Raw genomic sequence first — 13,159 nt, 5'->3', positions numbered from 1 at the left:
CTGCTTTAACATTTATTTTACCCTAAATGTGTCAGAAATGCAAGTTAATGATATGGTTAATGATAGAACGTTTTTCCTACGATTAAGATGAAAGGAATTTTTATTATATTTCATAAGAAATATTAAATATATATTGGCTTAATATGTCAGAGGTGACAATTCTGACAACTTGCATGTTATACTGAAAAGACTTAAAGAAATATTATCTACCAGGAGGAACACAGCTTATTTTTTGTTTTCAAGCTAACTGTTTGGGCATATGAAAAATAAAGCACAAAGCTGTTTTAAGAATGATGTGTTCAAACATTATGTATATGTTTAGAAAAGAACAAGAGGAAAGCCCCATCAAGACGTACCACCAAAGGATATTTCTAAAAACAAAATAACCCCTACTAAAAAACTGTTCCACAACAGGGGTAAAAAAAAAAAGACTAAAGTACTGGTAAGTGCAGATAACTAGTAAGTTAATTCAGCTTCTCAAAAGGTGAGAAGTCATGTAGAACTGGAATCATTTTCTGATTTAGAAAAAGAACAATTACAGGAATATTGACACTTGAGAGTCCAGATAGAGTCTTCTGGGAGGCACAGAGAGTAAGCGGTAGAGCAGGGTAGCTTACCAGCACTCATAATGGCTGTTGATAAAACCAAAATCCAAACCTGTTGCCAGCGAGTTGATTCCAATTCATAGCAACCCTATAGGACAGAGTAGAACTGCCCCATATGGTTTCCAAGGAGCACCTGGTGGATTCGAACTGCTGACCTTTCAGTTAGCAGCTGTGGCTCTTAACCACTACGCCACCAGGGTTTCCATGGCTGTTGATACGAAGTGTAAATAGACAAGATGGGAATTTATCAATATACCTAAATAGGCAGAATGAGTGTAGTCCCAGAAAACCTGAGGTCTAAGAACAGATTCTGAATGAGTTGAAGCTTATATTATTTGAATCTCTGGTAGGAAAAAAAAAACAAATAAATGATATTCAACAGAAGGTAATTATTATTAAGTAATTAATTCTGAATTTCTTCTTTTCAAAATATATTCAAAATTTACTGGCTACATAATAAACATGTAGATGAAAATTAAATTTTTGCCTTCCCTGGGGCACTGCTTCAACTATTTCCTTGTAGCAACTACCCACTCTGCAGGCACCACATCTGGGAAGGAATAAACTGCCTCAATACAGCTAGTCGGCAAATCCATGCCTATAAACAAAACATCAGCGTCATTTTCTTTTAGATATAGAGTTCTAATATTTTTACTATTAGATATGAGGATAAAAGGATTATTATGAAACTTTATAAATCTATGCAATGGAATAAAAATGCCAATCTGGTACAGAGAAGACAGTATCCATCAGGAAAAATGATTAAATTCATTTGCTTATGATTTTTTTTTTTTTAAATTTCCTCATCTGTGGCAGAATAGTTGTTATGAGTAACCTGTTACGGGAATAACAGATAATTCTCATTTTGCTAGTTCCAGTTTTCTAATGGGAAACTGAGAGCCAGGAGGAAATCAGTACATCATTTAAAATTATTAATTTGGTCACAAAAAATGAATGTGGTTTGGCCCTCATGTCCTCTTACAATTAGAGAAATTTTACATCAACAACACTAAAAAATTTATCCTGATGTCACGTATACCCAAAGTCTTAAATAAGTATTCTTAAGGTAATAAATATTATTAAATTCTGCAGTATGTATTAAAATAGATTATCTAGGAGAAGGAGTGTGTCCTGAGTTCATATTACAATTTATAGCACTGCTAGGAGGTAGCCTGGAAAGCCATGCTTTAAAATAAATAATGCTGGCAATTTTTACTTACTCTGAAAAAAAAACGAATCATAAAAGTATTATTTGTGTACTGTAAGTATAATCCATGTAAAATGAATTCGTGTCTTATTAAAATTTCTTATAATAATGCAAGTATCATTTTTATCTTAATGTAAATAAACTTACAAAATGGATTGAAAGAGACTGTGGACCTAATTACATAGCAGTGCAACAAACAGGTACTGAATAGGGACACATGGTAGAGGAGTTAACAGCTTTGGAATCAGACTTTCTGGTTGCAAGTTTCAGCTTGTTCCTGTACAAGTTACTTAACTTCTTTAAGCCTCAGTTTCCTTATCTGCAAAATGGGGATAACAATAGAAGGGCTGTAGAGAGGATCAAATGACCTACGGCATCTAAGACATTTTGCACAGCTCCTGGAACTAACCAAGCCTTCAACAGATGTAGGCTCTTCCTCTTACCAGAAACAAGAATATATAACTCCAGGACAATCTATTCTGGGAAAATCATTTGCAAAGTTCTGTAAATCTATGACACTCAGTGGAAATTACAAATTTAAACATAATAAAATTTATTTCTAATAACAAAAGGTTTTTCTCTGTTATTCTTTGATTTTACCAAAAATGAAAACAAATTGTTCTGCAGGCCATCATATTTGAAAATGTAACATTTAATTATGAAATTGCAAGAAATTTGAAATACCTCTCTCGTAATTTCTTCAGCTCCACGTCTCTCTCAGCAATCAGTTCTGAGACACTAACAAAGTAATTATGCTCCAAATTTAGGAGCGTTTCAGAGGCAGGCGAATGGATCAGGTCATGGTACACACCTGCAAAATCTTCATCCCAGCTGGGCTCTTCGGGCCTTGCATGCTCTAATGTGGTCTACAAATATACACATGTTCTTATATCACAATATAGTATTTTTATCGAACACATTACTAGAAAAGTATGTATTGCATAATCCCACTTTTTGTACATCAGACATGGACAGAAAGACCATATACACATGAATATGACATGTATATGTGTCAAATAGGATCATATGAGTACAGAAAAAATATGGAAAGATAAAAACTAAGTTGGTAATGAGTTACCTCAGGGACAGGGATGAGGGTGAGTTGCTACGTGGAGGGAAGGATAGGAAGTGTCTTCAATTAAAAAAAAAAAGTTAAGTATGCTATGATCCCATTTCTGTAAAATAACCCACACACACACACACCAAGGGATGGTCAATGAAATGCTAATGGTTGCTATTTCAGGGCAGTGGAGTTTCTGATAACCCTACTTTCTTTATATTTTAATGTATAATGCAATAATTTGCATGAGTTAATTATACAATCAGAAAAAAAAAGCTTTCCATTATTAAAAACTACACTGCTAAAAAAAAAGGTTTTATAGGCTACATATAGGGTTGCTATGAGTCGGAATCAACTTGACTGTAATGGGTTGGGTTTGGATGTGGTCATGTGGTGATACACTGACCTTGAAAACCCAATTCATGCATGTAGTTGCTAGTTGCCAACTCACAGCAACCCCATGTGTGTCAGAGTAGAACTGCTCCATACGGTTTTCTTGGCTATAATCCTAACAGAAGCAGATCACCAGGACTTTTCTTCCGTGATACTGCTGGGTGAGTTCGAACTGCCAACCTTTAGGTTAACAGTCAAGAACAAGGATTTCTAAATCAATATACATGTGCAATTTTCTTATTTTGACCTTTTCTAGTATTTTGCTCTTTGTTTTTTAAATGTAAGCATGTACTTTTAAGTTTATGAGAACAGTAGCTATCAAAGTGATAGAGGGACTAAGCAAGAACTGATAAGCAAGAAAAACAGAAAATAGAGACAGGCAAAAACGGGGATGTCCTCAGCACATAGAGATACATCCCAGGAGGTACAGATGCCTGTTGCAAGGACAGCCACCTCAGTCTGTCAGACAGACAGTGTTATTAAAGATAAGAAAACTGACAAGCTGAGAAATCTCTTGCCAAAGATAATACAATTTAATGGCAAAAGTAGAAATACAACAAAGACTTGTATTGCAGTTCAATGCTTTTCCCATTATTAATGTTTGAAAGTAGACATCTGTGAAGAGCTACCTGTTCTTCACTTTTCTTACCAATGTAAATGTTAGAAACTGGGACCAATGACATCAGGTTAACAACAACAACAACAAAAAAAGACTTATAAATCAAAGAAATCTTAAACTTGGCCAATCAACAGGTAAACTTTTCCCCTTGTTCTCTTTCACTTACACCTCATCAATTCCCAGTTGAGGAGGGAAGAGTTTAAGAGGACCAGCTGAGTCTAGAACTTTGGTTGTATCTACTCTATGCCTCTGGACACTTGAAGCCTCATTCTGATAACTGCTCTACATCTTTGGAATCTGGTGCTGCTCTAGGAATTATGATCAGTCCACGCGACTTATCCTCTGTTCACAATTAACTTCAAGCTCAGGCTGAAACTTTGCCTAGGTAGAAGCTACCTATATGAGAAACGAGGCGGAGTTTTCCTTGACACTCATGCCATCCCCTCAGGAGAGAGATGATACTAGAAAGGCAATCATCACAGCTGAGAGGATTGGGGCACCAAGTGAGGGACTGCAAAGAGAAACCTATTTGGTACCTGGGCTGTTATTTCTCCACCTCTACCTTCAGGCACAAAGCCCTGCTTCTTTAAGGCTTTAACCATTAAGCACCCCTTATCTCTCATGGCCATCTTCATTTAACGACCTATCTTTCACCCATCTTCATTCCTTTAAAGCTTTGGTACCGAGTTCACAGCCTCAAATCCTGCCATCATCCTGGGTCACTACAATGTCCATATAGACAATCCACACAACACCTTGCCTTCTTAGTTTCCTGAATCCCCTGTCTTTAATAACTTCTCTATTCCACCTCAGTCATCCATTCATAGTAGCATCAGGAGCTGCTCAACTCCTAGAATTCAAACCAGATTTGAATTGCTGATATATTCCCAATGCCCAGAGCGAACCCACATACAGTATTTGTTGAATAAATAAAATACATGAATGAAAAGTAACCATTGTCTTCTTTTTATCTCCACTACCACTATTTTTTTAATTTTTATTATTATTTTTTTGCCACTATTTTAGTCCAAGGTTTCATTATTTCTTCCCTCTAACTGCAATAGTCTTTTAACCTATTCTAACTTTTCTCTCTTCCAAGCCATTCTTCACACTAACACACTGAGCATCACCAAACACCTAGAACTTTCTGAAATGCAGATATGACCATCTCATTCCCTGCTTAAACTCCTTCAATAGCTGCTCATTACCCTTAGCATAAAGGCAAAACTCAAGGTGGCTTGCAAAACTTTTCTCCAGCCATTCTGGACATCTTTCAGTTTTTCTAATGTACCATGGACTTGCTCACTTCCAGGCCTTAACATATATTACACTTGCTGCCTAGAATATTCTTTCTCTACTCCCCCAGTGCGCACTTTTCACTTAGCTATTCCCAACTTTTCTTCAGGTCTCGGCTCAATTACTCTTTCCTTTGGGAAGCGTTAGACTAGAATATGTGCACCTGCTTTGTGCCCTCAGAGCGCTCTGTAGTGTGGCTCTCTGATAGTACCCCGTCATAGTAGCACTTATCGCATTCCACTGAATTTAATTATCTGTCTCCCCTGTTATGTTGTAAACTCTATGAAGGCAAGGGTTGTGTCTCTTTTGTCTTCTGCTGTATCCCAAGTGCCTAATACAGTGAAATGGGTGCTCAAAACATATTTGCTGAATGAGTGAATACAAGAGTCTGAAGAAGACAAGAATACTGAAATGGCAGATAGGGCACCACCAAAAATAAACAGCCTACTTCACAATTTTTGGAAACCCTGGTGGTGTAGTGGTTAAGAGCTATGGCGGCTAACCAAAAAGTTGGCTCTACTCTGTCCTGTAGCGTTGCTATGAGTTGGAAGAGACTCGACGGCAACAGGTTTTTAGTTTCACAATTCTGCCAAGGGTTAGCCAGGTTTGGCTTTCCTAACTATCCAATTTATCTTTCATTACTTTAAAAAAAGAATCCAATAGCAAAAGATAAAGTAGTGATTAGAAGCAACAGACTCTCTGACAGGGAACAAGAAAAGGACACATAGAACAAAGTAGAGTGGCCCTACTAAATTGGGACTAACAGCCATACACACTTCAGTAAACCATCAAAACCTCTCCTTAGACTATACAAGAATATCAGTCAAAGTACAGCTCTGTACCTCAGGGGCAATGATCCTCTACAACTTAAATCCCTCATGTCAAAGTGGCACATTTAGGACATCTGTGCAGGGATGGGACAAACAATCCTCCCTTCTCAGTAGTTCTTTATTGTATAGTATAACTTACATTTATAGTGATGACCCTGGGTCATCAAGGAGTTAGAATTGAATTTTATATACACTGTGTTTAAGACAGCAAGGAAATGCGTGTCTTTAAAAGATCTTCACCAAAAGTGGTTCATATAAAAGTTTCATGATTTAAAAGTAAGCATGTGAAATATCTAGCAAATCTATTTCTAGAAAACTGAGCTCATTTGTTTATAGACCTAGGTAACTGGTATCACCCTAAATATCATGGTATTTCACCTTTTTATTGATACTCCAATTATTCCCCTCAAGGTTACTGAATGCTCTTTACCTATAAACTGCAGACATGCTTTTGCCCCCTTCTGTCTTACCTACTACCCTATTTTGCTTCCACTATCAGAGCGTGGGAAACCCTGGTGGTGGAGTGGTTAAGTGCTAGGGCTGCTAACCAAAGAGTCGGCAGTTTGAATCTACCAGGCACTCCCTGGAAACTCTATGGGGCAGTTCCACTCTGTCCTACAGGGTTGTTATGAGTTGAAATCAATTTGATGGCAATAGATTTTTTGTTGTTTTAATCAGAGCCTGTTGTTGGTTACCCTATGATTCTTCTATCTCCATCATGCTGTAGCTTCTAAAGTCGGCTGGCCCTTGTACCATCTATAACACAGTTCCCTCTTCTCTTTCCATTCCTCCTTTTTGGCCTTTCATTCCTACATTTGTGAACTTGTACTGAGCTGTTCGGTTTTTATAACTTTCACAGCCAGTGATAGCTGAATCAAATTTTGCAGGTATAATAACACTTGGATTTTCTCAGTTATTTTCCTGTCAGTATTTCCTCTTTTACTCTTAGAGGTAGGTCCTTTGCTTTTTCTTTCCTAGCTTCTTTAAAAACCAACTGGCTACTATGGTTCTATAACTCTGAGGTCACTAGAAAGCCAAAGTCTACATAACAAGAGATATCCTCAAAATTCTTCTGTATCTAATGTGTTTGCATAGAGTAAACACAGAGTGCTTGCTCAACAGATACGTGTTGGTTTTCACTGTAAATCTGTACTCCTGTGATTAAATGAGCTAATAGGGAGAAGTGTTATTATTTCATGTTGTTATTATTACTATTGTTAAAATCATTAATCTAGAACAGTTAAATCCCTATTTTTAGAATGGCTAAATAACAAAAGAGTAAGTAAAACCATATTTTTTAGAAATATTCTGATTACTTTTTATATGAAAATAAACTTAATAAGCATTTATTAAACGAACCTGTCGAAAGTTTTCTCTTTGGTTACAAAAAATCAGGAGAGGTTTACTTTCAGATTTTATATCAAAAACAAAGTAAATCCTAGAGGAGGGAGTGCTTTCTTCAAGGACCCTTCCTTGATCCCTCCTTCCTTCCCTCACCTCTCTATGTCCTCCACTGTATATACCTCTATCTTAACGCAAACTGCACTGTGCTATAACAGTCTGTGGATTTCTCTGTCTCCTCTTATTAAATGCAAGCTCCCTGAGGGTAGAGATTTAATTTAGAAGAGAAATTAAATGATTAGTCTATTATTACGGACTTACTCTCAGCTGTACACTCAGTTCATTTTAGAGACACAAAAAATATTGGTTGAATAAATTAAGTGGAATTATACATTTTACAGCTTTATTCCTATTTATCAGCAGAAAGATAAGTTTTTTAAAAAACTATAATTATTACAGACATATTTTAACGCAATAACTATGTTTTAAACATTTAAATTAATATGTGTAAATAGCGTCATATTTTAAATGAACTAGGAAACCTTACTGGGCGTGGAGCAAACTGAAAATTTTGAGAGAAAATTAGTTTCTTTCAAGTTCTCACAGACTGAATTTGCTTAGAGTGGGATGTAATTCACTCATGACAGTTTGAAATTATTAATTTGTCTGTTTACATAGTTCTGTAACTGGCCTTCTAACTAAAACGTAAACTTTATTCTCAGCCTGCTTGTTCGCTATTTTACCCCTGAACACCTTGTTGCTGTGTGCCATGGAGTTGATTCTGAATCACAGCGACCCTATAGTGACCCTATCATAGGGCTTCCTAGGCTGTCATCTAGAAGAGACCTGCAGACCATCAGGTGGGTTTGAACTGCTGACTTTTTGGTTAGTATCCAGGCACTTAACAGCTGTGCCATCAGGGTTCCTTCTGGCATCTTAGGCTTTATGAAATAAGGTATATTATTTAAATGAAAAAATGATATATAACTGTATAACAATGATGATAACAGGACAAAAGTAGAAAAAATCTTAAAATGAAGTACTGCTGCTGATGTATGGTTGCCAGATAAAATACAGTATACATAGTTAAATTAGAATTTCAGATAAACAACAAATAATTTTTAATATGGCTACTTATTCTAAAAAATTATTCTTTGTTTATCTGAAATTCTAATTTAACTGGGTATCCTGTATTTTTATTATTTTTATTTGCTAAATCTGGCCACCCTATGCTGGTTATAAATACAAAAATAGCCTCTCATTTTACAAACGTATTACATGAAGTATCCTGTCTTATTTGCTGTTTCCGATATAGAAAGGAAACACAGAAGCAGCAACATGAAGTATATATTACGGAATAAATTTTGATATGTGGAGGAAAGATTATATTACAGTTGTTTCAGTATTACCTCAGAGATTTAAAAATTTTCATCGAAGTCCAGAATATGCTTGAAATTTATAATCAGGCCTATTTTCTTACCTCAGCATAAGCTTTGGCCCATGTACTTGCCAGCTGATGTAAATCTACTTCTCCTGATTTCACAGCTTCTAGTGATGCTTCAGCATCTCTGTCATAATCTCTGAGGGATTCTTCTTCTAGAAACTGGCTCAGAGCTTCTTTTAAATCTACAGCAGGGACAACGAATGCCATCAACAGCAAAACCAAGACATAAATAAAGAACATTTTACCTGGCTAAGCATGCCAATGTGAAATTTTATTCTATCAAGCTGATACCCTTAATAGAATGTCCAGCTAAAATAAAATCAGCTTAAGGAGTTATTTAGCTAATTTCATAATTATTTTTCTTTACTACTACAGGTTATTGCATGGAAAAAAGTCAGAATTCTTAACTCTTATGTATCACCTTGATACTAATCAAGTAACAATTTCTTATGCTTGATTCTTCAGTTCAAAGATGAATAGGCATGAGATTTTGAGGATCTGAAGGTTACTGTACTTAAGTGACAAAGAGTTTTCTACATAACGTTTAAGGTTATATTGTTATTTTCTTTGAATTTAGAAGAGAAATTGAATGATTAGTGTATTATTACTGACTTAATTCAAATGATCTACTATTCCAATCTTAAAGACACTACCATCCTCATATAATGGAAAGGGCACTGGGATAGAAGTCAGGATACCTGTGTTCTGGCCTTGACTGTCACCATGCTTGTGACTTTGGGCCAGTGGATCTCAGTCTTTAGTGTGCATCAGGCTCCCTTGGGAGGCTCTGTAAAACAGATTACTTGGTGGCTACCCCCAGAATTTGATTCAGCAGGAATGGGGTGAGGGCCTGAGAATTTGCATTTCTGACAAGTTCCCAGGTGATTCTGCTGCTGTTGGTCAGGGTCTACATTTTGAGAACCATTGCCTTGGACAAATAATTTAATCTCTTTATGTCCCAGTTTCCTTGCTGTACAGTGAGTGTGCTAGAAAATTTACAGGTTCCCTTGTAACTCTAACCGTCTATGATCCAACATATTCTCAATTTAAATTATTTTTTCCTCATCTGCAAGACAGAACATAGAGCTTTTTATAAAACCAGTTAAATACAGGTGACTTTATGGAATTTAATCAAGGCCTATTCAAAGATTATTCCTCCTTCTCTTTCATGACATCTCAGGAACTGATGACCACCATTAAGAGGGGCAACCAGTTTAGCAATGTAATTCTATAATACCATAATTAGCGATACCTGAAATGCCTTATGAATCTACCCAACTAAATTCAGAGGTTAGGAGTTCCAATCAAGACTGTGTAACTGATTTTTCATTATATAATTTAATTTTTATAGTCCATCCTTCTATAAATAGCTACAAAGGTTATTAGAAGAAGAAAACCTTGAATAAAATGAATGTCTAGGGAAGAAGCTTTATTATTTTTGGAAGGCAAAGAGGTAAACAAACACTTCCAATTTTATGGATGTTTCTCATGCTTCTTTGGTTTGTGCTTTCTAATTTACAGGTTCTAATGGCAGCGACTATAGGAAAATAAGAAAATGGTATTACTTGGAAAATCAGCCCTCACCATTTTCAATGAAGCACGGTAAATTGTGCAGCAGCATCAGTCTTCCATGCAGATGGCCGGCAGCCTCCTGAACAGGAAATCTGAGGGGCACCTTCAGTTCTAAGCACTGACTTCCTACTTGGAATTTATAGACAAATTCCTTCTCTCTGTTGCAGAATCTTTCTCTGTTTTTCTTCATCTTCTTTGGCAGGATTTCTATAAAACTAACAAAAAAGTTGTAGGTTATATAAGTACATAAAAATCCACAGTGTTTTATTACTGTTGCACCATTTCTAGGAAGGAGGTCCATCAATCAGAGATTTTATTTGTGTGACTCTCAGCCAACTATGCTAGTATTTCCCACGTGTATCTCTGTATTTTTATCTTTGTAAGGGGAGAAAAAAAGTATTTTTCTTCATGAAAACACTAAGTGCTGCTTTAGAATTTCATTAAAAAAAAAAAGATGCGCATAAAGTACTTTGCAATTACAGGCAGTGTTCTCAAGAATAGGGAAGGAACATGGAGAGAAATGCAAGAGGGGATTTTTAAGAAGAGATACAGAAGGGGCAGACATAGAGCTTATGGAACAGTTGGTTAATATAATCAAAGATACAGATCAGAGACCAAGAAGCGATCTTGGAGATCTGAGAGGTCATGAGTAAGTGAACTGATTTGGGAGGTTGTGGGGAGGTGATGTTGGGAAGGAGAGATACACAAAATAGAAAGCACAGGACTCCCCACAGGCAAAGTGGACACTATGTAAAAGAATAAAATCTAGTTAAAGGTAGTAACAATCAACATCAACTAAAGATTTATTCATCAGGCTCCTAACTGGGCTTCTTGTCTCCAGGCTTTTTCCCCATCATCCGAGTTCTCACACTGTTCTCTATATTGAAGTCATACTAATCTTTCTAAAGTACATATTTAACCATGTTTCTCATCTCCTTAAAACCCTCCTATGGCAGTCCGTTGCCCTCAGGATAAAATTCAAAATCCTTTGAACCAGTGTATGATGCCTCCGCTTATATTTCCAGGCTCTTTTTCAGTACCTGCATCTTCTGCTCCCACCACACACAAATTCACCAACTTTATCTTCCAGCCATACTGAACCTCTTCCAATACCAAACCTCTCTTTCCATTCCCAATCTTTTTTAATGTCTTTTCCTTTCCCTAGAGCACTCTTGCTGCTGTTTTTCCCTTGGCTAACAGCTACTCATATTTTGGTCTCAGCTTATTCTCCAGGAGGCCTTATCTAACTCTCTGTGACTACACTGGGTTCCCACACAGGCTCTCATCTCAGACTGTACTTATCTGAATCATGGTACTTATGACCTCTATCTCTTGCCCCCACTAGAACAACAGTCTCCTTGAGGTGGAAAGACTCTTGTCTTGTTGTATTTCATGTGCCAGGAAGTATGCTAAGAATATAATTGCAGGTGCTAATAAATATTTCTTGAATTGTTTGGTATTTTTTATTTTATGGTGCTCACTGGAAAAATAAAGAAGAGAACAAGCAATTATTCATATTGTTCTCTAAAAAGAGGTCATCTGAAATAGAAAAATAATTCATATAATACGATTTTTGGGGGGAGGGAAGGCTGATTTCATTTTCTTTATTCAGGCTATTTTCTCAAATCTACATGTAGGCTGTGCATAAAAATTTAGTGTTTATTTCACCCTAATGCAAAGAGATGGGGTACTTGTTTCATTCACAGAATTCGTTAACTAACATTTACCAAAAGTAAGGCATTGGTAATTGGTACAAATATTTTGGAAGACTGTCAATAACTACTAAAGCTAAAGCTATTTCTACTCTATGATTCAGAAATTCCACTCCTAAAGTATATATCCAAATATAGATACATGTAATTGAATATATATTCTATGTGTAGAATAATCTACACATAGACTATTATTCTATGAGTCTTTTGGTATACCATTTATATATATGTACCATTTCTAAGATTTTTTTTACCATTTCTAAGAAGCATAAGATACATGTGCAAATTATCCTGCTGCACAGTTTATATAAACATAGCATAACACATATAGACAGCATAAGATACACACACACCAAAAGACACACAGAATATTTATTGCATGTTTATTCATAAAAGCCAAAAACTAGAAACAATTCAATGGGAGAATGGTAAATTATGGTTTATTTATACAGGTGAATACTATCTAGCAATAAAAAAATGAACCGACCACTTATAAATGCAACAATTTCAATGAATCTCACAGACACCTTGAGCAAACATAAAAGAGTATATAATGTATGCTTCCATTTATATGAAGTTCAGGCAAAGTTAATTGATAGTGAGAAATGTCAGAATAGGATTTACCACTGGGGTGGGGGGTACAGATTGGCAAGGAATTTCAGGGACTTTTATGGGGTACTAGAAAATGTCTTATATATTAACCTAGTTGGTGGTTACAGGAACATATTATGCATTATGTAAAAATTCCTCAAGCTCTTTACTTAAGATTTTCTCTTTTCACACTTCACTAAATGTGTTTTCTAACATGAAGAGAGAGGGGTCGGGGGACAGAAATTGCTTTGCTCTACTAAAGAGTCACAAATCACTAGGTTTTTCCTTTGGAAAATGTAGACTCCACAAAGAAAAGATGAAGCAACATGTGAAAATACATAAGAAAAGAGCTAAAATACAGAAATTAGCCTAAAAATACGATACTGTTCAATACAACATATATGTAGTAAAAAGTAGTTTAGGTGAATGGGAAGGTCCACATTAGAAAGCTTTGTGTTGCTCACCATCCACCAATGTGCTCACAGGAAG

The 13,159-nt window shown here is 36.0% G+C and overlaps 1 protein-coding gene across 6 annotated transcripts in view; it reads right to left on the bottom strand.

The window, feature by feature from the left end:
* Positions 1-13,159, bottom strand: part of FERRY3 (FERRY endosomal RAB5 effector complex subunit 3) — a 61,048-nt gene that overhangs the window by 46,669 nt on the left and 1,220 nt on the right. For 3 of the 6 annotated variants that reach the window (XR_010321933.1, XM_010590813.3, XM_023549036.2), the window contains exons 2-4: positions 10,380-10,582; positions 8,832-8,977; positions 2,497-2,678 (exon numbers count right to left, since the gene is read on the bottom strand). Coding sequence is in view for 3 of the 6 variants with exons in the window: in XM_010590813.3 (XP_010589115.1) it covers positions 2,497-2,678; positions 8,832-8,977; positions 10,380-10,557 (506 nt within the window). In the remaining 3 variants the exon portion in view is untranslated. Of the gene's footprint in view, positions 1-861; positions 949-2,496; positions 2,679-8,831; positions 8,978-10,379; positions 10,583-13,159 lie in introns of those variants that run through there. The other 3 variants (XM_003410631.4, XM_023549037.2, XM_023549038.2) reach the window with 3 other exon arrangements.

Source organism: Loxodonta africana, chromosome 4 (genome assembly GCF_030014295.1).
Source record: "Loxodonta africana isolate mLoxAfr1 chromosome 4, mLoxAfr1.hap2, whole genome shotgun sequence".
NCBI lineage: Eukaryota > Metazoa > Chordata > Mammalia > Proboscidea > Elephantidae > Loxodonta > Loxodonta africana.
This window is presented reverse-complemented; position numbering and strand designations above follow the sequence as displayed.